General features: G+C 36.8%; 1 protein-coding gene across 8 annotated transcripts in view; it reads left to right on the top strand.

Annotated features, from left to right (window-relative positions):
• Positions 1-22,274, top strand: part of LOC100877669 (rho guanine nucleotide exchange factor 17) — a 76,891-nt gene that overhangs the window by 48,747 nt on the left and 5,870 nt on the right. For 4 of the 8 annotated variants that reach the window (XM_076535704.1, XM_076535710.1, XM_076535702.1 and 1 more), the window contains 13 exons: positions 7,250-7,327; positions 14,557-14,634; positions 16,474-16,578; positions 17,166-17,282; positions 18,058-18,344; positions 19,163-19,300; positions 19,539-19,633; positions 19,747-19,969; positions 20,324-20,415; positions 20,586-20,853; positions 21,333-21,440; positions 21,696-21,935; positions 22,205-22,272. In XM_076535704.1, coding sequence (XP_076391819.1) covers positions 7,250-7,327; positions 14,557-14,634; positions 16,474-16,578; positions 17,166-17,282; positions 18,058-18,344; positions 19,163-19,300; positions 19,539-19,633; positions 19,747-19,969; positions 20,324-20,415; positions 20,586-20,853; positions 21,333-21,440; positions 21,696-21,935; positions 22,205-22,272 — 1,897 coding nt within the window. The remainder of the gene's footprint in view (positions 1-7,249; positions 7,328-14,556; positions 14,635-16,473; positions 16,579-17,165; positions 17,283-18,057; positions 18,345-19,162; positions 19,301-19,538; positions 19,634-19,746; positions 19,970-20,323; positions 20,416-20,585; positions 20,854-21,332; positions 21,441-21,695; positions 21,936-22,204; positions 22,273-22,274) is intronic. The other 4 variants (XM_076535707.1, XM_076535706.1, XM_076535709.1 and 1 more) reach the window with 4 other exon arrangements.

Raw genomic sequence — 22,274 nt, 5'->3', positions numbered from 1 at the left:
CAGCAATAACGACATAGCATTAACTGTCGAGAATGCATACACGATTACCTCAATCCTCGAATTTCATCGAACAGGAAACACACGTTTCTCGGTATACGTTAATGTTCAACTGGCATATCAGACGTAGCCTTGCATCGGTATCAACCAATCTGTTTCCGGGAACGTCGCGTTTCTCTATTAACATTTAATTTCTCGTTGGAAACGCGGTTCAGCTGTAAGATTTCCAAGGACCCCTCTCGTCGGGCCAATATCGGTGTTCCACTTTTCCCCTCTTGCTTATCGTGCTTTGTTTTCTGTGAAATATTGTTGGATTATTGGTCTTCGGAATCTTGGGAATTCTACAAGTTCACTTGGCACATTGAGAACGATAAACGCTTTGATTACAGGGGAATTAACGATTGAATGAATATTCGATTACTTCCAGATTCAGAGTCGATCAAATATTAATTGACTGTGGATCTCTAGTGACCTGTATCACAAATTTAATATACTTGACGCTTTTATTGCTATTGTCTGATTATTTCTCGATTCATTTCTAATCGCGATTGAATTTTATCTTAATCCCTTCAAGGTGAAGTCTTCTCTTTAGATTCAAGTATTACAGAATATATTGCATATCGTCAAGGTTTCAATTGTTATCCATTTAAAGAAATATGTAATTATACATAGGTAAAATTAGATCACTTTTTCTGACCTTGAAGAAACCCTGCAGGGTTTAATCTTAGTAGCTTTGTTGTGTATATTAAACGAAACTCAAGAATAATTTTGGTTCACATTAAAACAAAAGGGACTCTCAAAATATTAAATAATTGAATTAATATTAACTTGTAGCGTCAAATGGAAAGTTTTTGATAAATAATTCTATTTTTAGCAAACCGTACCATACATGTCGTTTGCAATTAAATTTAAGCGTCACTTATAACTTTTCTAATTAAAATTACATACCAGTAAAAATTTTCTTAATTAAAATGAGTCGTTGCTTTCGAATATTCCAATTAAAATTAAACATCAAATCTTCCAAGATATGGTTAAAAATTTAATGGGAGTGCAATTAAAAATCCTGAAATGTGTTGAAATTGTTTTTCGTCGTTATCATCCGAACTGTAATCGCAAGATAAGATTGTTGAATGGCGGCAAAGTGACGTTAAATCCTGGTGGCCATCCGGAAACGGGCGAAAATCAAGTCTGAAGATCCGCTCGAATGTAATCGGTTCGGTAATCGGACGGAACGTCGAGCTCCTCGACGGAAGAGGGAAAAGCTCGAGAGGAAAAAAGATGGGAAAAGGGAGCTTTGTAAGCTCACGAGGGGTCCCTGAGTCACATCGCTAAATATAACGCAACGTACATACACGACGTGTTCGACGTATGATCATCCAGCTCAAAGTGTGAAAGCTCTGCGTGTAAACGCCAAAACTTACCGGACGTACGGTCTCGGCTTTTAAAGTGGCACTGCTGAGTCACTTTGCGTCGAAAAGCTCCTGCAAACACGAGATAGAATTCACAATTTTCCATGACTTCGTTGTATATTTGCTGTAGGAATAATTGGATTTTGGTATAAGATGCGTGGAATTTCTACAGATAGTTTCCACGCGTTATATCGCCACGCGTGATATTTACTACTCGTGGCAATACAGTGATTGGCTATATAGCGCGTGATATCTCTATCCGTAGTAATTCTATGCGTGGCGATATAACGCGAGGGAATTTTACGCACAGTAATTTTACACGTGGCGATATAACGCGAGGAAATTTCATGCGTAGTAATTCCTTGCGTGGTGATCTAGCGCGTAGTAGTCTCATGAGCGGTAAATATCACGCATGGCGATATAACGCGTGGCAACTCTACCCGTAGGAATTCTACGCGTGGCGATATTACGCGTGGCAACTCTACGCGTAGTAATTCCACGCGTGGCAATATAGCGCGTGCCAACTCTATGCACAGAAGTTTCAGAAGTGGCGATATAACGCGTCGCAACTCTACCCGTAGGAATTCTACGCGTGGCGATATTACGCGTGGCAACTATACGCGTAGTAATTCCACGCGTGGCAATATAGCGCGTGCCAACTCTATGCACAGAAGTTTCAGAAGTGACGATATAACGTGTCGCAACTCTACCCGTAGGAATTCTACGCGTGGCGATATTACGCGTGGCAACTATACGCGTAGTAATTCCACGCGTGGCAATATAGCGCGTGCCAACTCTATGCACAGAAGTTTCAGAAGTGACGATATAACGTGTCGCAACTCTACCCGTAGGAATTCTCACGCGTAGCGATATATCGCGTGATAATTCTACGCACAGAAGTTTCACGCATGGCGATATAACGCGTGATAAATCTACGCACAGAAGTTTCACGCGTGGCGATATAACGCGTGATAAGTCTACTCGTAGGAATTCCACGCGTGGCGAAATAACGCGTGATAATTCTGCATGTAGTAATTCCACGCATGGTGATATAACGCGTGGAAGTTCTATTCGAAGGAATTCCACGCGTGGCTATATATCGCGTAGTAGTTCCATACGTAGTAATTTCACTCGTGGCAATATAACGCGCGACAACTCTATGCATAGTAATTCCACGCGTGATGATCAAGCACGGTACTAATTTCTCACATAGCAGTACCACCCTTGGTGATACAACGTTCGGCGATATATCTCACGACTTATTTTCCCGTTCAAGTATAAAATGTCTAAATTTCTAAGCATGCAACTGAGAAAATATTTGTATTCATACTTTCGAAGATTTCAGTACATCACCTTATAATTTTTTTTTTTGAAAGTTCAGAAAAAACTTATTTTTACTTCTATAAAATTTCTAAGATCATTTATCGTGACATAACACGACATAAATTTTCTGTTCACATTTTTGCTTTTTTTGGCGATTGATATTACACTGGAGCTTTTATTCAACGTGCAATCGTTCCACAATCACGCGTAACTATTTCCACTTTAAATCGGTCGGTTCGCTTTCGAGGTTACGATGTAACTTTCCCGTGATTAATCGCTTTATTAATAATTCCAGTTCGCGTGTCGGGGTGTTAAGAAAATGTTAATCGAGGTCGAAGCGAGGTTGGAAAAAAAAAGGTAACAGTGCTGGCGGCTGATAAGCGGGAGGGTAGTCGATGATCGAAGGAAAGCTCCTTTTCTCACGTCGTTGGCTTTTCCGATACTGTAACTCTTTCGTGTCTGTAACTGGATATAGCTTTTACACGATTCGCTGATATTTTTAACGTTCTCGGGTACACTGTGCAGAAGGACAGGGTTTAAGTGTTTCGAGAAATGAGGAAAATGAAGAACAAGAAATACGTTTGTATTTCACTGATTAGCAATAGAGAAGATGATATTGAGCGTCGGAAAATGTACATTCACTTTTGAACGAATTAGTATTAGGTACAAATTAGTATTAGGTGTAGAAATTAGTTCTTTTTGGATGATTTAGTCGTGTCATATTTAGCGACTTAATGCTTGGGTCGTTCGTAGTAATTTAATTCGTGGTAAATTCACGCGTAGTAATTTCACGCGGGGTAATTCCACTCGTAGTAATTCCATGCGTTGTAAATTCACGCGTAGTAATTTCATGCGTGGTAATTCCACTCGTAATAATTCCATACGTAGTAATTCCACTCGTAGTAAATCTATGCGTGGTAACTTCACGCGTAGTAATTCCATGCGTGGTAATTCCACTCGTAGTAATTCCCTGCGTTGTAACTTCACACGTAGTAATTCCATGCGTGGTAATTCCACTCGTAGTAATTCCCTGCGTTGTAACTTCACGCGTAGTAATTCCATGCGTGGTAATTCCAGTCGTAGTAATTCCCTGCGTTGTAACTTCACGCATAGTAATTTCACGCGTGGTAATTCCATGCGTGGTAAAATCACGCGTAGTAATTCCATGCATGGTAACTTCACGCTTAGTAATTTCACTCTTGGCAACTCCACATGTAATAATTTCGCGCATAGTAATTTCACACACAGCAATTCTTCGCGTGGTAATTTCATGCCTAATAATTCAGCGCATACCATTAGTACATACGTACTAATTCCACACATATCAATTCCAGGCATAGTAATTACACGCATAATTCCACGGATACCAATTCCATCAGATATAACGCTTCGTAATTCCCCTAGTTAAATAAATTTCTGAATCTGAAAATCTTAATATCGAAGTTTTCAAACATATATTCCTCCTTTAAAAACTTAAAAATTTCCCGCCAAAATTGTCGATTTCGTTAAAAGCTGGTAAGAACGTATTTCTGAGCCCGATAAATTCTACGAAGAGTGGAAAATGATCGAACTTGACTCTTCTAGATGATTGTCGTGTTCGATGAAGAAATTCCTCGATAATTAGACTCGATATCGTTGTTGAACGCGTTGATCGCGACGAGTGTGCCGTTGACAATCGTGAAAACGCTCGACATGGGACTCCTGTGTGGAGAGCCGGATTGATATGCAATTTGAGAGGCTGCTGAACCGTTTCGAAGGATCGGCAAAGGTGGTGGAAGAGGATGACGATGAACGCTGATCGGAAACTCATCAGCCAGCCGTCGGTGGACAGCGAAAATAACGAGCGTGTCAACACAGACCGCGTGGGTAGTTTTCCTTTTCATGCTTACACGAATCCACCGTGCACACTGACCGTATTAATACACATGTAACGCAAACACTGTGTCATTGCCTGCCGGTGCACACATGCTCGTCTCTCGTCGTCGCGTTGTTCTACGCGAAATTTCCTGCACGCGTTCCCAAATATATTTTGTACCGTGTCATGGAGGGTCAAATTATAACGTCTGCATCAGAGGACACATTATAACGCACGCGTATTTAGTGGTCGTAGATATTTCTAAATGTTGCATGAAGTATTCCTATGTTTTATACACAATTAGGTAATTGTTTGATATATGATTTAGGTAATCGATGTATCAGGTGGTTTTAACCTCTTCAGGGATATTTTTGAGGTTAGGAAGAATTGAACTTAGGTTTTGTTTATTTGTAATAACTGTATAAATTCTAAAGGAATAATATTAGTATTGTGTGAATTTAAATATAAACATTATGTCCTTGAAGAGTTTGGTATAACCTGAAAGAAGAGTTCGAAGTCGAGAATGCTTTATAGTCTCTTCGTAGAATCTCTTTACGAGAAAATTGAATCTGAAGATTTTTCAAAATACTTGCGAACGATTGATGGTAAGGATGGTCCTTCATTGAAATAAAAATTGATAAACATAAATTGGTCAATGTACATGTATATGTGTAGAAATCGAACACGTATAAATAGAACGCGTGGTTGGAACACATGTGATAATAGAATGTACAAATGCGATATGTAGAAATGCAACGCATGCAAATGCAATATGTAGAATTGCACGCACACGAATGTGTAGAAACATATGTTGCAATATGTAGAAACACAACACATGTTTATATGAAAACACAAAATTTGACAAACTGTCTCAAAATGTAATAAATAATAGTAATGTAATAATAATGAACAGAAGTTTAGCTCTGAAAAGTCCCTTATAAAAGTGGTAATATAACGAGAGCTACCAACCTTCAAGTACAAATATGAAAATTGAAATTGAAAATTGAAATTGAAAATATGAAATTGAAAGTTTAATTTGAAAATTGAAATTGAAATTGAAAATGAAAATTGAAATTGAAAATTGAAATTGTAAATTGAAATTGAAATTGAAAATTGAAATTGAAAATTGAAATTGAAAATTGAAATTGAAATTGAAAATTGAAATTGAAAATTAAAATTGAAAATTGAAATTGAAAATTGAAATTGAAAATTGAAATTGAAAATTGAAATTGAAAGCTTAATTTGAAAATTGAAATTGAAAATATGAAATTGAAAGCTTAATTTGAAAATGGAATGCGTAAAACGATTTTAGTTACAGTCCACTTTCACTGCGACATTTACCGCGTTAAACAGCACGAGCTGAAAAAATGAAGTACACGAGAGCGGTGCGTAGCTCGGTAGGAAACAACCTCGACATTATACTCGGTTATGTCATAATCGTCGATTACGGTGCAATTGTCGGGAGCCAGGCCGTAAAATTATCTATTGCGTCTTACGGTTTACGTAACGGGAACGGTTTTTCTTGTAATCAGTGCCGTGATGGCATCGGGAAACACGTGATGTGCCGCACGTGCTTGCACGCGACACGTGGATACACGTGGGATCTTTATCACGGGACAACCGTGAAACGGATTCCGTTGTTTTTTGAATAATTGACGAATCGACGAAACGATGCAATTAACGGATACCCGTGGTTACGAACAGATTTCAAAAATTCCGGACTACGCGGACCTGGCCACCTTTCACGTTGTTTCGATAATCAGAATTTCGTAGCTGTGTTTCTTGATGATCATGACATTTGAATGTACGATGAAATATCTAAATTTACTATCTTAATTTATGGAAATATTTCAAATAATAAATTTTCTATCTTAATTTGTGGAAATATTTTGTCAATTGTAGACAATTAGAAAAAATACAAGATGTGAGATTTTTCTATGCCTGGAGTAGATTTACCTGGACAACACTTTGAATGCCTATCTTCATAGTCACGGTGGAATTATTAAAAGTTTGTCTTGCTTTCCTAAGCAAATTACTGAATATTCCATAGTGTAATAAAGAACAGAATGAAATACATTCAGTTTCACAGTAGAAACAATCGTAAGACAAAACCCTTTACTCCAAAATTTACATTTCGTTACCATTACTAGCGTACCTAAAAAATATGTACATCTCGAGTATTCGATTATATGAGCCTCGTTATATCAGTCACGAACTCCAACATATGTTACATTGCATTTAATTCATATATGCAATAGTAAGATATTTTAAACTACTGTTCATCCGATAATTGGAATTTTCATAAATAAATATCAGCCCTTTCTTCCAACTCATTTTCTTTGCTCTCGATCTGAACAAATCGGATTACTTCTGTTTTTCATACTTATAAGAACATTTGTTGTTAAGCTCGGATAAATTTAATACGCCAAAGGAAGGCCATTATTTCTTCAGCGGAATAAATTGTGTACGCAACGATTTTACTCGTGTTTCATAAAAGAACATGGTACATCTTTCTATTTTAACATCGAAAGTTCGCTTCTTTTTTAACGTTTACAAAATATTCACCGATTTTTCTTTTCTCTTCACAAATACGAGATACATTAAAAACCGTTGAATTTCAAGTTCATTTTCATCTCGATATATAATTGCAATTTTTGTGTTCCAGGATACAAGGACTCACGTGGTCGTGGAACTTTATGACACCGAGAGGTCGTATGTGGAAGCGTTGCAAATACTAGTCAATGTGAGTACAATATTCTTCCAATAAAATTTGTGAATCCATATCCATGCAATATTACTACGTAGAATAATAACACGTGCTGTCGGAATTTAATTCCAATTTATATGTCAGTCAATTTGTGCTTCAATCAGTTTGTTACATTTTTCTCTTGGACACTCTTGATGAATAACAAACAGTTGAAAAATATGAACTAATAACTTCAATTACTGGTAGAGTAAATGTAGGTAGAAAATATTCAAGAGATGTTACTGGCTATTAGTGATAATTGGAAGTATAGTGATGTTGGACTACAGAGCTGTAGAAGTGGAGGAATGTAGGGTTGCTAGTTGTTGGGATTTAGGGATGTGGAGGGGTAGAGGTAGGGAGTTGGGAATGTAGAAATTTGGGGTGTTGGAATTTGAGGTATAGGAATTCGGGAAATGGAAATTTGAGGTATGGAAACTTGGGAATTTAGGAACCTTGGGATTTGGGGCACTTGGGAATTTGGGAAACTTGGGAATTTGGGAACCTTGGGATTTGGGGTGTCTAGAAATTTGGGAATGTAGGAATTTGGGGTGTGTAGAAATTTGGGAGTGTGGGAATTTAGAGATTTAGGAATTGGGGAGTGTAGAAATTTGGAGATTTAGGAATTAGAGGGTGTTGAAATTTGAGAGTGTAGGAATTTGGGGTGTCTAGAAATTTGGGAATGTAGTAATTTGGGGCGTGTAGAAATTTGGAAATTTAGAAATTTGGAAGTGTGAGAATTTGGAGATTTAGGAATTGGGGAGTGTAGAAATTTGGAGATTTAGGAATTAGGGAGTGTTGAAATTTGGGAGTGTAGGAATTTGGGGTGTCTAAAAATTTGGGAATGTAGGAATTTGGGGTGTGTAGAAATTTGGAGATTTAGAAATTCGGGAATGTGGGAATTCGGAGATTTAGGAATTGGGGAGTGTAGGAATTTGGAAAATGGAAATTTGGGGTATAGGAATTCGGGAAATGGGGATTTGGGGATACATAGCTTGGGATATAGGAATGTAGGAATGTAGAAGTTCAAGGATGCACTAATATGAGAATGTAGGGATTAGGGGATGAATCTAAGGATGTAGAATGGTAATGCGGAGATCTGACGACATAGAAATGGAAGTGTAGAGATTGTACTACTTACGAGCTTACTTAAGCTTCCCTAATAAATCACCGTACCCCAACTAATCTCACAACACAAAAACACAAAATTACAAAAACTTATTAAAATTTGTTACATCTTCTAATACATCAAAATAGTAATACAACAGATCACAAACGTAGACCGTTGTTTCGACATTATTGCAAATCGCGTTCGCTGTTTTCGCTTCCGGCGGAATCTCAGCGAGCACGTCGTCGGTATGTGCTTTTCGAAAGTTCTTCGAACATCGAAGCAGCGACCTTGTTTCTCGTAAACAAGCTCGTTGCCCGTTTATTTACTTCGTTCGAGCAAGGATTCCACTCGAGTGATCTACTTCGTGAACATCTTCTCGTTAAGTTATGCAGCCACGCATCCTCCGACTTGTTGTTTTCATTAAACATGCCGACCGGATTAGACGAACGTTTCCTGGTAAGTTCTTGAAATTGCTGCAAGAAACGTTGCATCGACTACGAAACTCTCCCATTCCTTGTACTTTCAACTACGTTAGGATTATTGATTCGAGCTTTATCTCGTGAGTTGAACTACTATTTCAATCTTAATTAATTTTTTAGTCAAGAACGTTTTCCATGTTTGCACGTGTAATGAAAGATAAACGAAGAAATCTTGTATGCAGAATTAGGTTTAATTTATACCATAATGGTGTAATAAAGCAGAAAAATCTTTCGTTGCATTTTAAACAGAATCTCCGGATTAAACTGACCTACTGAATTCAACGATCAAAGAACCGAGCGAACGTAGCTTTTGAAGTCATAAATTAAAGCGGCTGAGAATGGCATCGACAGTTGATTATTAAGCGAGTAAGTCAGATAAATCGAGTTCTGATTTCCACATGGAAAGTAAACGTCCCGGTATGAAATAGCTTCTGGAAACAGCACAAGGAGAATTATGAGAGAGAATTTACAGAATCCTTTTCGGTCACCCGATGGAGGGTTGAAATTTTTTATATTCCGCACCTTTTTAAAAGGTCAGAGGTAGAATGCAGATAAAATATAAACATAGCACTGCAATTTTTGTCATTTTGGCGGAAGCAAGGGGGTGACGTTTATTATTATTGCTATTAGGATTTGCAGATTTGAAAATTTAGAAATTTCGAAATTTGGAAATTTTATTTGGTAATTTGGAGATTTGGGGTTTTGGGGATTTGAGGATTTGAGAATTTGGGGATTTAGGGATTTGGATAACTTGAAGAGGGATTTGTAGAAATTTTGGTACTTGAGAATTTGGGGATCTGGAAACGGAATTTTGGGTTTGGGGATTTGAGAGTCTGAGGATTTGGGAATTTAGGAATTTTGGAACTTTGGGTGATTTGAGAATCTTCAGATTTGGAAATTTGGGAATTTTTGAACTTTGGGTGATTTGAGAATCTTCAGATTTGGAAATTTGGGAATTTTGAGACTTTGGGTGATTTGAGAATCTTCAGATTTGTAAATTTGTAAATTTTAGAACTTTGGAACTTGTGAAATATTTGTAAGCCTAAAAATATTCAACTTCATAACAAAAATTTGTAACTCAAAATGTCGATCCCCAGAAATGTTATATCAAAACATACAAATAAAAAATTTTTTCTTTCTCCAAATTGAAAACTCGAGTCCTGCACCTCGTCCTTACCCACCATTTTCGATTTCTTCAAACGAATCTCCGTCAGCAAATCTCCACAGAAACATCTGGCAAAAAGTATCGCAAAACCCGAGAAAACCGTCGACGACGGGAAACGCAGCTTTCTTCGTCGTTTGACATTTCAAGAAGCTAGGTCCCGTTCACGCTTCGAGTTTCATCCTGGTATTCGTATCGAAGGCTCCCGGATCGATAAATAATGCCTGCAATTAGTCCGTCGTAATTACCGTGCCACCTCTCTGCGACTCGACGCGATCACGGAAGGACGATTCTTCATAAACACGGTTGCAAATCGACGCTTAAATGGGACGCAACCTTCGCAACACAACCCCTGTGCAGTCGAGACGCACGTGTTTTGAATTTAATGGGATCGATCTCTGGCAAACTCGATTCTCAGATTTATTTGCTTGTATCGATACGTCACGCATTTGAATGCACGTACGATTTCAGCGATCTGCATTTGTCAAGGTGGCTACGAGAGAGGGGTGTTCTGAATATTGAACAACCCTTTCGATTGTTAGCGGAGGGTGCAAATTTGTTACGTTAAGTATGCAACTTAATTGTGCATACGAACCTTGACATTTATTGTCAAGGTTGTCTTTTGAGGTCGAATAACAACCCTTTGTTGTATAAGTTCTTCCCAGTATTATATATTGCATTTCTGTTCTGATAAGAAAATAGTAGTGAACAAATATTTCTGATTCATTCATAAATTCAATGAATTTATTTAAACTATCTATGTTAGTATAAATTAGTAACATTTGAAAAAATGTAACAGGAGATTTTAATTGGAATGAGGAATAAGTAATTTCAATTGTTTTATTGATCATGGAATTTGTTGCATGTTAATGGTTAATAAAATACAACATTTTTGAAGTATATATTATTTTGTGTAGTAAATTTATAATGGATGCAACGAAATAAATTTCGTATAGCTAAATAATTAAGTATAATAATGAGATTGACTTTGTCAAATATCTGTGTTTTAATTTGGATACTATAAAAGTTTGAATTAATTGGTAGAAATATTCTACTACATACTGAATGAGGTAAATATTTGATTACATACTGAAATAATAAAAATTGTCCTATTTACGTCTGTGACATTTGATGCAGTTCCTGAAGGAATTAAGTATGAAATCGTGAATAAATCCTTAAGAAACCTTGAACAAATTCTGAATAAAATTTTGAAGAAATCTTGAAAACATCTCAAAGATCCCTCAGAAATCCCTCAGAAACCCTGAAAAAAGTCCTGAAAACTTCCTAAATAAATCCCGCAGAGATCCTGAAAAAATCCCCCAAAAAATCCTGAAGAAATCCCAAAGAAATCTTGATGGCCTTCCAGAAATTCTAAAGAAATCGTAAAAAATTAACCTGCACTCACCGACTTTAAAAATCAAAAAGAAGTGATCGATGCACTATCGTCGAGGGTCTTTCGCGTAAACTATTTCCGAGTACGAGGGTTAAAAGTAGCAACTGTTCCACGCGAGAGACAGTTTTCGTGAGGAGATTTTTTCGTGCGATTCACCGAGAATTCGGATTCCAGAACACGACGAACCCACCCCAGTTTGATTGTCATATTTTATAAACATCTCGCCACCCGCGCCACGATGATTGTTGTTCGAGCTGGCTGATTATTTAGCGACAGCCTTGGGGCCGACTATGTCGGGAACTGCGATTTTTCATGTCGTCGCTTCGACCTAGAAAAATAATAGAAATGTATCTATCAGGAAAGCACAAATAAACCGGACGTGCGCGTTTCCCCGTCAAGTCGATCACGGCCGTGGTGTTAATTCATCCCCCGGAAACCGACGATGGAGACATCCTGTTATTAAAGCGATTGATTTCGCATTCGACGCAAACTTCTCTTAAACCATTGTGAAGAACATTTTTTGTTTATCGTTCACTTCGTTCTTTGGGTATTTTCTTTCGTCTAGACTGACTGTTTTTGGCTGAAAATTATGACACCGTTAATCTGACAAATTTTGCTGAAGAGAGTTGAATTGTAAAATTGAATTGAAAATTGAACTGCACATGAGACGTATATTTGCTAAAATGAGTCCACAAGAAGAAAGTGCTTATTCTTTTTTGAATACTTAATTAAAATAATGAGAAAAAAAATTTAGTCTTTGATCGTGACGTTTGTATTTCAATTTGCAGTTTAACAATTTTTGTTATTATAGTACTACACTTTTGGAAATGTAATTTTTTGAGTACAACTTAAATTCGAACACATTCATTCCTTAAACTTAATTCATTTAATACATGGCGTGTCTGAACTGAATTTCTCATAATTGTGACCATATATTATATTAAATTCCATTAAAGCTTTTCATTTAACCGGATTTCAAATCCATTAGTATAAGAGTATCTAAAAATATATCCTGCTCAACTATCCACCATTGAATAGATAGTTGAACATCCGTGGAGTACCTCGAATTCAATCCATCACGTTGTTCGAGTTTCCCAATGGTTTTTCTTTTACTTCGGAACTCTTAATGTAGCTCGTTAAACAGTAGTCCGTTATTTATTGCTAGTTGGTCGTCCACCTTGGAAATAAAGATGGACATGAAAACACGGTCTAAATCAGTGATGGGTGATTCAGTACGGCGGGCATTGATGGGTAGCCAAGTTCTCGTTTAAACGTTTCTGAATACCGAACTTTCAAATTTAAAAATTTCCTAATTGTCGGATCTCTGTAGTCATCAAGTTTAAATTTGTAAAGATTCAATTTATAAAGTTCCAATTAGTAGTTTGAATTTATAAAGTTTCAATTTATAGTTTCAATTTATAAAATTTCTAAATTAATAAGTTTTCAAATAGTGACATTTCAAACTCCCTTACTTAATACCCCAAATTCTTAAGTTCCCAAATTCTCAACTTTCCAAATCCCTAAATCTCCAAATTCCTAAATTTCTAAATTCTGAAGCTTCCACATCCCTACATCCCCAAATTCTGAAATTTCCAAATCCTTGAATCCCCAAATTCCTAAATTTTCAAATCCCTAAATCCCCAAATTCCTAAATTTCCAAATTCTCAAGCGTTCAAATTTCTACATTCCCAAATTCTGAAATTTTTCAAACCCTAAATCCCCAAATTCCTAAATTTCCAAATTCTAAAGCTTCCACATCCCTACATCCCCAAATTCCGAAATTTCCAAATCCTTGAATCCCCAAATTCCTAAATTTTCAAATCCCTAAATCCCCAAATTCCTAAATTTCCAAATTCTCAAGCGTTCAAATTTCTACATGCCCAAATTCTGAAATTTTTCAAACCCTAAATCCCCTATTTCCGAAATTTCTAAATTCTGAAGCTTCCACATCCCTGCATCCTCAAATTCAGAAAGTTCCAAATTCCTCCATCCCCAAACTTCTAAACTTTTAAATCCCTAAATTGCCAAATTCCTAAATTTCCAAATTTTCACGCCTTCAAATTTCTACATCCCCCAATTCTGAAATTTTCCAAACCCTAGATCCCCAAATTCCTAATTTTCCAAAGTCCTAAATTTTCAAGTCCCAAGAAATCCACCTTCTCACATTTCAACCCACCACCTATTTGATCTCTCCACACAGTGATCTAAATTGAAAAAAGATCTTGGCAGTCTCATTTATCGATTGATTCTCGTATTCTCGCGACCCGTACCTCTCCACTCGAGTGTAATGGAATTCAGGGAATTGCATGGCTACCACATTAGCGGGCTTATGCATTTATTTATGAATCATGGAAAAAAAGTAAAGTGAGGGACGCCGTTTAACCTGAATATCTCAGTGGCAGCTGACACATAGACGCGGACGGGAAGAAATGCGAACGGAACGTTTTCCACTTATAATTAAGCGTGTTGATGTTATTCGTACGTAATTAATATTCCTCGATTGCGACGGGTGACGTTACGATGATTGAATTAGGCGTCTGCTGAAATCCCCATGTACCTTCAAACTGAAGACTACGTTTGATAGGCGTATTACTTCATTTTAGAAAACAGTCGAATTGCATTAAATTTTGTCAAGTTGCATCAAATGTATGTTGGACTTGTACTGTCGAAATAATCATAATTAAAGTCAGATACAAATCTGACTGTGTATAGAAATAATTAGAGGGATCTACAGATTGTAATAAACTTACAAGGAAGGAGATATTCCCAAAAATATGATTTCAACCCCCAACTTCGAGGGCTATTTTCGTCCCTTCAATGTGAACGATAGTCGATAAAAACAATACGTGTTGAATATTTTCTTGAGAACTATCTTTCACATAAGTTTCATTAAAATCGGTGTGTCCCGGTTCGATATGTTTCCTTGTTAGTTGTATAAGAGGGAGGGTCTAGAAGATGCAAAGAGATTCTAAGACAAAATTTACTAAGGAGTAGTAGTGGTAGTCGTCTTTTTCTAAGACAAAATTAAGAATAAAAGTGTTATATTAGTACGTCTCTATTTGATAATCAACTTTATGGTTTCAGAAATACTTGCAACCATTGAAGAGTCCTGAAAATGCTGGTCTGGTGGACTCAGCGACGGTGGACGAGATCTTCTATCAGGTAAAGTCATCTCTCACAAACATTCGTACCAAAAAAGATTGACAGAAACATTTTTATCTTTGTAAAGTAGGTATTGTATAGTATTAACGATGAAAAATATTAAGAAGACTTAATTATAAGGTACTAACGATTTAATACCTGTAATAATTTGTTGCATTTCGCGATCGGATTAATCCTGATGTGACACTACTGATATTCGAGAAACGTACAATAATATTGATGGGAGAATTATCGAGCGTACCATTCCTGTGTTTGCCTATATTCGCGATTCTCCACTTGGCGTAAATTCCGTGCGATCCTGTCGCCCTGGAATTCATACCGGTACAAGCACCGAACCGATAAAAAAGAGGCCGAACGAAAGCGAAATCTGTTCACGCGAATTCCTTTGACGCCATTTACTCGATCGATTTGTTCGCTCGTTACAATCTTTCAATTAACACGAAGCACGGGAGTGTTGGTTTGATTTTACGTTCGAGAAAATAGATAAAAGAAAATCGCTTATCACGTAATCGAAACGAATAAAAATTATTAACACGATTCCGCGCCGGTTGTATCTGCTAACGAAATCAGGACTCGTGTGACGAGGAACGTGTAATTTACCGCCGTTGGAAACATAACGTTATTTTCCTAATTACAGGCTAATACGCGAGTATTAACGTTCCATTAAGAGGAACTAGATTAAATGGGATGTAATTTGTTTTAAATGATGGACAAACCGTACTTCCATTATACTCATCGTACATCTATTTTGATGAAACGTTTGCTGAAAACTGAACTGTTAGGTTAGGTAGTAGACCTGTTAGGTAGATGTAGATTCTGTTATTTTAGTGAAGTGGAAAATATTTTTGGGTTTTGTATATTTTTGAAGGTTGAATGTTGATGACGTGGGATTTAGAAATTTAAGAACATCAAAAACTAAAAATCTCAAAAATTATGAAAAAAAATTTAGGAACCCTGAAATTGAAAAATTTAGAAATCTCATATTTTAGAAATTCACCAATCTTAAAATATATAAATGTAAATCAAAAATAAATATAAATGTAAAAAAAATCTAACAATTCAGAAACCCTAAAAGTGGAAAATTTTGTAAATCTATAAACCCTGTGATTAGAAATGTATAAACCCTAAAATCTAAAAATCTAGAAACCTTAAAATTTAGAAATGTAAAAACCCCAAAATCTAAAAATTTAGAAACTAAAACTTAACAATTTAGATATCCTAAAATTTACAAATCTAAAAACCCCAAAATCCAGCAATTCAGAAACTCTAAAATTGCAAAATCCAGAAATCCCAAATTTTATAAATCTCCAAACCCTGTAATTGGAAAAGTATAAACGCCAAAATCTGAAAATCTAATAACCTTAAAATTTAAAAATATAAAAACCCTAAAATCTAAAATTTAAAAACCTTAAAATTAAAAATTTGTAAATCCTAAAATTTACAAATCTAAAAACCCCAAAATCCAGCAATTCAGAAACTCTAAAATTGCAAAATTCAGAAATCCCAAATTTTATAAATCTCTAAACCCTGTAATTAGAACTTTATAAACCCCAAAATCTAAAAATTTAAAAACCCCGAAATTTAGAAGTTTACTGAGCACAAACTTTAAACTTGTTAAACCAACAAGTAAACTGAACTCACTAAGTGCGTTTAACAATTTGTGCTACACATTTATTGTGAGATCCAATGATTGTATACCCTATACACCTTGTCTTTTTCTATCATAATTATTTGTTAAGTGGAAACTGAATAGCTGGAAAGCAGTTAATAGCGTCTATTCTCCCTATTGTCTCGCGTACAATCGCTTTATTGTTAATTGAGAATATTCATGCTTTTCAGATTCCCTCTATACTCAATCATCACGAGGTATTCTTGGAAGAACTACGCAAAAGACTCGATACTTGGGAACTTAAGCAGACGATTGGTGATGTTTTTCTCGATGTGGTGCGTTTTTCTGCCAAATAATTATTTCATTTCATTAAAATATGTTCTTACATTCTCGATTGACTTGTAAGTTCCTTGTAATTACTTGTAGTCCTTTATATTACTTGTAAGTAATGTCATCGAGGACAGCTTGTAAGAGATCTTAAGGTATTTCTAACATTCTTATAATCATTTTCAATTCTAAATATTTTTACAGAAAAATTACATCCCTTAATTTTAATACGACTGCAATATTCCAGTGAATATCACACAGAATGTGAAAAAAGGAGCATCAATTTAAAAACAATTAAAAAACACAGATTCAAATTAACCGAAAGATTATTCATTAATCATAATATAAAATTATCGTGATACTTGTCATTAAATTAGATTATCAAGATTTATTACCGATAATGCTATTTTAATTTCTATATCAATATTGGTATCAATGACTACAATCTGTGTAATGTCAATATATTAATGTCCAGTTTACATATTCGTAATTAAATTCCTTTATTATCGCAGTGATTAATCGCTGTTACATAAAAACTCATTCAATTAACATAATGGAGGTACAAGATTGAATACTCTAAGCCTGTTTCTTTCAGTTCACGAAGCCAGTCGTCTTGGAGACGTACACCCTTTTCCTTGATAATTGGAAATCCGCAAAGAAGGCGATAAAAACGACCTGCCAAGCGAAACCGGCTTTCGCACGATTCCTCGAGGTACACAGTGTATTCTCTTTAATTTCCCTTGTTCCAATTAACGTTTTTGTCTTCTTCGCTCTTCACGACGCTTGTTCAACTTCATCACAATTTACACCTTTGTGCTCGTCCAAATTATCCAAACTCTAACGATGGTACACGATTTCGGACAATACCAAAATATTTCACGTCGAACCTTTTTAATTCTCAAGCAGTTGGACACATTTTCACCAACTCTTTGCTTCACAATTTTTAGGTTGATAACTTTTGCAATTTTTCACCAAATTAATTCTAACTTCATCTACAAATTTTTAAGTTTCCTTTCTTCATTTCCAAGTTCCTAAAGTGCAGCACTTAAGAATCGAAGAATTGCAAATTTTGAATTGTAACTTTTAATATCTGCAAGTTCACATATTTCAGAAATTTGTCGTTTCTAATATTCCAAGTTTCAAATCCCAAATTTAATATTTGAAAATTTGCATGCATTGCAAACTTGCAAGAATTGCAAGTTTAAAAGTTTCAGAATTAAAAATTAGTGTATACATTTCAGAGTTCCCAAATTTAGAATCTCATAGCAGCATTCGACAATCTCCTAATCCTTTTTCTATCTAATTCTATACCTAATCCTTCAGTACCTAATGCGTCCAAGTGACCAGCAACTAATCGAAACACTTCTAACCGTAACTGTCGATAATATCAAACTCTATCCCATTTCTGCTGCACGTAACTCGCGACTTCGCCTGTCTGTATGGTGATGAGCAAATTTGTATGCCTCGATTGTCCCTTTCCGCGACAGACAATGGAGCGGGAACACAAAGGAAAACTCGGGTTGGATCAGTTATTGATCAAGCCGGTACAGAAGATACCCCGTTACGAGTTGCTGATCCAGAGGCTGCTGAAACATACTGATACCACGCATCCGGATTACGAATTGCTTCAAGCCGCTCAAAAGGAAGTGCACGAGCTGGTCGTGAAGATCAATTGCACGGAAAGGGAGTCTCTCGAGTGGGAACAGCAGCAGACTACTTTGAGGGAGGTCCAGGCACTCGTCGAAGGACTTGCTGGTATCGTAACGAACGACAGGTAAGTTTATTTCGTAATAAAATTCATAAAAAAATATAGAAAGTAGGTCTTCTGTAAATGGAACAATCTGAAGAGAAACATTCGTAGGATAACGTTTATCGATATCACTTAACAAGTATAATGTGACGGGTTAACATTTTTATAAATTTAAAGTTGTCAAAGTGCTCGAGTTGAATAGGTTCGATTTTTATGATGTTACAATTTAATGCAGGTTTTAATAACTGGAGTGGCTTGTAGTGGTGGTTGCTTTATGGAATCATGACCCAATGCGAACTTCTGCGAATTTAATATTCTTTTCAGTATTTTTTGATGCGTCTCTTCATTCGACATGGTTGAAAGAAATTTCGAATAGTAATCTTTCTTGACTTGTCATACTTTGCAGTCAGTATGATTCCATGTTCATTGATTGATTTTATAAGGATCTCGACTGTTACGACCATTGGTCCTCCATGTTCATAAATTTACCCAACTCATTTACTTTATACTTTATTATGTCTGAACACATGAAATAACTTCATTAATGAAAATGCACAGCTATAATCGTATGCGATTAATATTAGTCTCACGAACATAGTAAAATCAATTGTTTCCGTTTTGCGCTGAATTTACCGTGTAAAATTGTTTGGAAGAAATTGAACGCACAATAGAGGCACCCCCTTGGAAACCTTCTATAAAACGTTGCGCTAGCTTTTTCACTTCATGAACTATTCAAGCTTTAAGCGTGTGCTCCCGTATCGATTCCCGATACCGATGCGTGTTGCGGTAGAAATTGCTATAAAAACAAAAAGATTCGTTTGAATCGTCCATTTTTGCCGCAGAACGTTTGTCCGCCACGATCTGGTCACCATAGCGTCGAATCAGGGAACGAGGAAGGAACGAGCGCTGTTTTTGTTCTCCGATTTGCTGGTCATCACCAGTATCAAGAGAAGAAGCGGAACCATCAGAAAACCGTCAACGTGAGTGAATCTGCTTAAAAACTACGTTTCAATACTTATTGATTTTATCAAAATCGTAAGTTTATTCATATTCTATACGTGCGAAATAAACATATCGGTTATGCAATGTGGATACATATCTGTTAGTATATGATTGCTTTATTTTGCTTATATAAATTATCATCTTTCGATAGAAATGTGTTCTTGAAGAAAAATCCTGAACAAATTTATTAAGCTACAGATTTCGTTTTTTTTTCAGAAGTTCCTGTCCGAACAGTCTGGTTGGCCTATTAGAAGCGAACAAGTACAAAATGTTGATGAGAATACCACTGGACGACCTAGAAGTGATGAAAGGTAAATTTCATCGCTCTTTGCGAATCTGCAAACAGCGAGCTTGCACATCACGAGTATCGGCAACGTCATCTTTTCACGCGGCACTTGCTATTAAGCGTCTCTTCTGTCCGCAGCCAAAGACGAGAACTTGAGACGAATGGCGCGCGAGGTAGATCATCTTCGCGAAGACTGCGCGACGTTGACTCAACTTCAGGAGCTGGTGTCAACGTTGCACGGCGCAAAACAGCAATTAGAGGATCTTATCAAGGATATGCTTGGCCAGGCACAGCGTCAATTGGCCGAGAGGAACGCGGCGCATTCGCAGTTGGCCTGTTTGGAATTAACGCTTAACACTCAGTGAGTAACAATGCTGCCACGGATGTTTCCCGTCCGTCTTCCATCGAACGCCATCGCGCTTGAAAAGCTCTTTCATCGCGCCCGAACGAGCTTCGGTTCATTGTTTTCTCAAACTTCGACCACCGATCGGTTGCTCGCTCGAACAACGTTACGAATGAATTGCACCTCGGTGGAACAAGAGAATCTCCGACAATTTGAACGTCGGATCCCCGTCCATCGTGCGGGTTGACCACAAAGCCACAATACCATGTTTTTGTTCTTTGTCCCATGCACGTTCCTGGTCCACGTGTATCGCGAACGTTCGTCGACACAACGTGACTTCCTTCTGACAGAAATTCTGCGGTTTATTTTCAGGGCTGGAATCGAGAATATATCCGTGATGTTTACAAAGCCGGACAAAAGGGCTAGCTGGGAGGAGAGTTTTAACGAAGCCAAGCAAAAGTTAGGTGAGCCCTTAATTATTCCTCTATAGTGAATTCTATATGGCTGAGTTGTACCAAATGCATGTTATAAGAACTCTGTTAGAACTATGTTATAACACTGTTCATATAGCAAGACTCAGGAGATATCCATCTAATTTTTCTCCTAATTGACTCGTGTCGATGTCAACTTACAGCGTTGTCCGCTGATAGGAGGCCATGCCCCGAATTTGTGGGTCCTCTGCCGATTCGAAAGACCAGGGCCGGCTTGCAGTTCACCTGTGCTGCACCCACATTGGTCAATGGACAGGGCTCCAGGGATGTGTGGGTGTGCAATAGCGACGGATACGTGGGTCAAGTGTGTGTGTTGAGCTTGACCCCGGAACCACCGCAGGTTACATCTTGTAATGGAGTCTGCAACGCGAGAATTCTATGCGTCGCTGGGATTCCGGCGTGCACGCAGAAGTAAGTTCACATTTCTGTTAGCAAAGTTGCTTTTTATTTCATATTCAACTTGAAGTTTGTGTTGCCTTTTGAATCTGTAATCGATTATTTTTAAATTAAATACATTCATAATCAGTTCAATAAATTGATTTGTATTACTCGTGAGAAATGCAAAGGTTTTAATATTGAAATTGTACTTTATTTAATCGAGGCAAATTATTGGGTGAGGATTTTAATACGGTAGCTGAATTCTTTCTGTATTAAACACGTATCACGTAAAATTTAATGAAAGTGATTAAGACTTCATATTTATAATAGATTGTGTCAAGTTGAATTAATAAATTGTATCGATTACGCAGCATAAACTTCATTACTGAAACAGCATTTTCGTCGAGGTCCTTGAAAGGGTTAAGTCAGGTGTATTTTTAAGAAATGACTTTTTTTCTAATTTTTAGTAGATCAGTAGAAGAGGGCCTTACTTTAATTGTATTATATTTTAGATCAAATTCGTGCGTGACTAACAACATTTCATTCGCGAACAGTAAGAGCGGCATAAGCATCTCGGTCCAGGATGTCGATGCCAGTGGCGGGAACATACAGTTAGATAGGTAATGCTCTTCACTGAAAGTTTGAACCCGACAAAATAACCAGGAGTCAACTCATTTTACAATCTGTTTTTACCAATTTTCAAATATTTTTGCTTCTTTGAACCTGTTGATTTCTTGTTATAAAATACAAATCTTTCAGTGTCACTTTTTGTTAAACTGTTACGTCGATTTTGAGCAAGTTATATCGATCTGTATATATAATTTCGAACGGTGTTTAAGACGGTTCATTGTAAGTCTAAGAAAACTATTTTGTAGTAGCTCGAGCTCCGACGACTCGGACTCGGACGACATTCCATGTGCAGATACGGGTAGCCTAACTTTGGCCGGCGATGTTCCAAGTATCGACAGTGTCACGACAGAGGAGGATGTCAATCAGCCGACCATGTGGCTAGGAACCGAAGACGGATGCGTACATGTTTACAATTGCAACGACAATATCAGGATAAAGAAGAACAAAGTGAAGATACAACACAATAGCAGTGTGCATTGCATAATGTAAGACTTTTGTCAAATGAGGAACATGATTGCAACCTTTTGTTGCCTCAAGCGCCACCGGCATACGTATCACTTATTATCGTCTCAACGACGACAGAAACCACAATGTAGACAAACACAACTTTTGTCACAACAGCTACATAAAACGAATTTTGCATCACCTTCCACATTTTAATTTAAAAAGCATTCTCCATGAGAAATATTCCACAAATACAAAATACTATAAACTTTTTGGTCAGTTATAAATTAACATTATCATTAAATTTCAGATATCTGGACAATAAAGTATTCGTTTCGCTAGCTAACGGAGACATCACCGTCTACACTCGAGATCATTGT

The sequence above is a fragment of the Megachile rotundata genome, chromosome 9 (assembly GCF_050947335.1).
Source record: "Megachile rotundata isolate GNS110a chromosome 9, iyMegRotu1, whole genome shotgun sequence".
NCBI lineage: Eukaryota > Metazoa > Arthropoda > Insecta > Hymenoptera > Megachilidae > Megachile > Megachile rotundata.
Note: the sequence above shows the minus strand (reverse complement) of the source record. Positions and strands in the feature narration are given on the sequence as shown.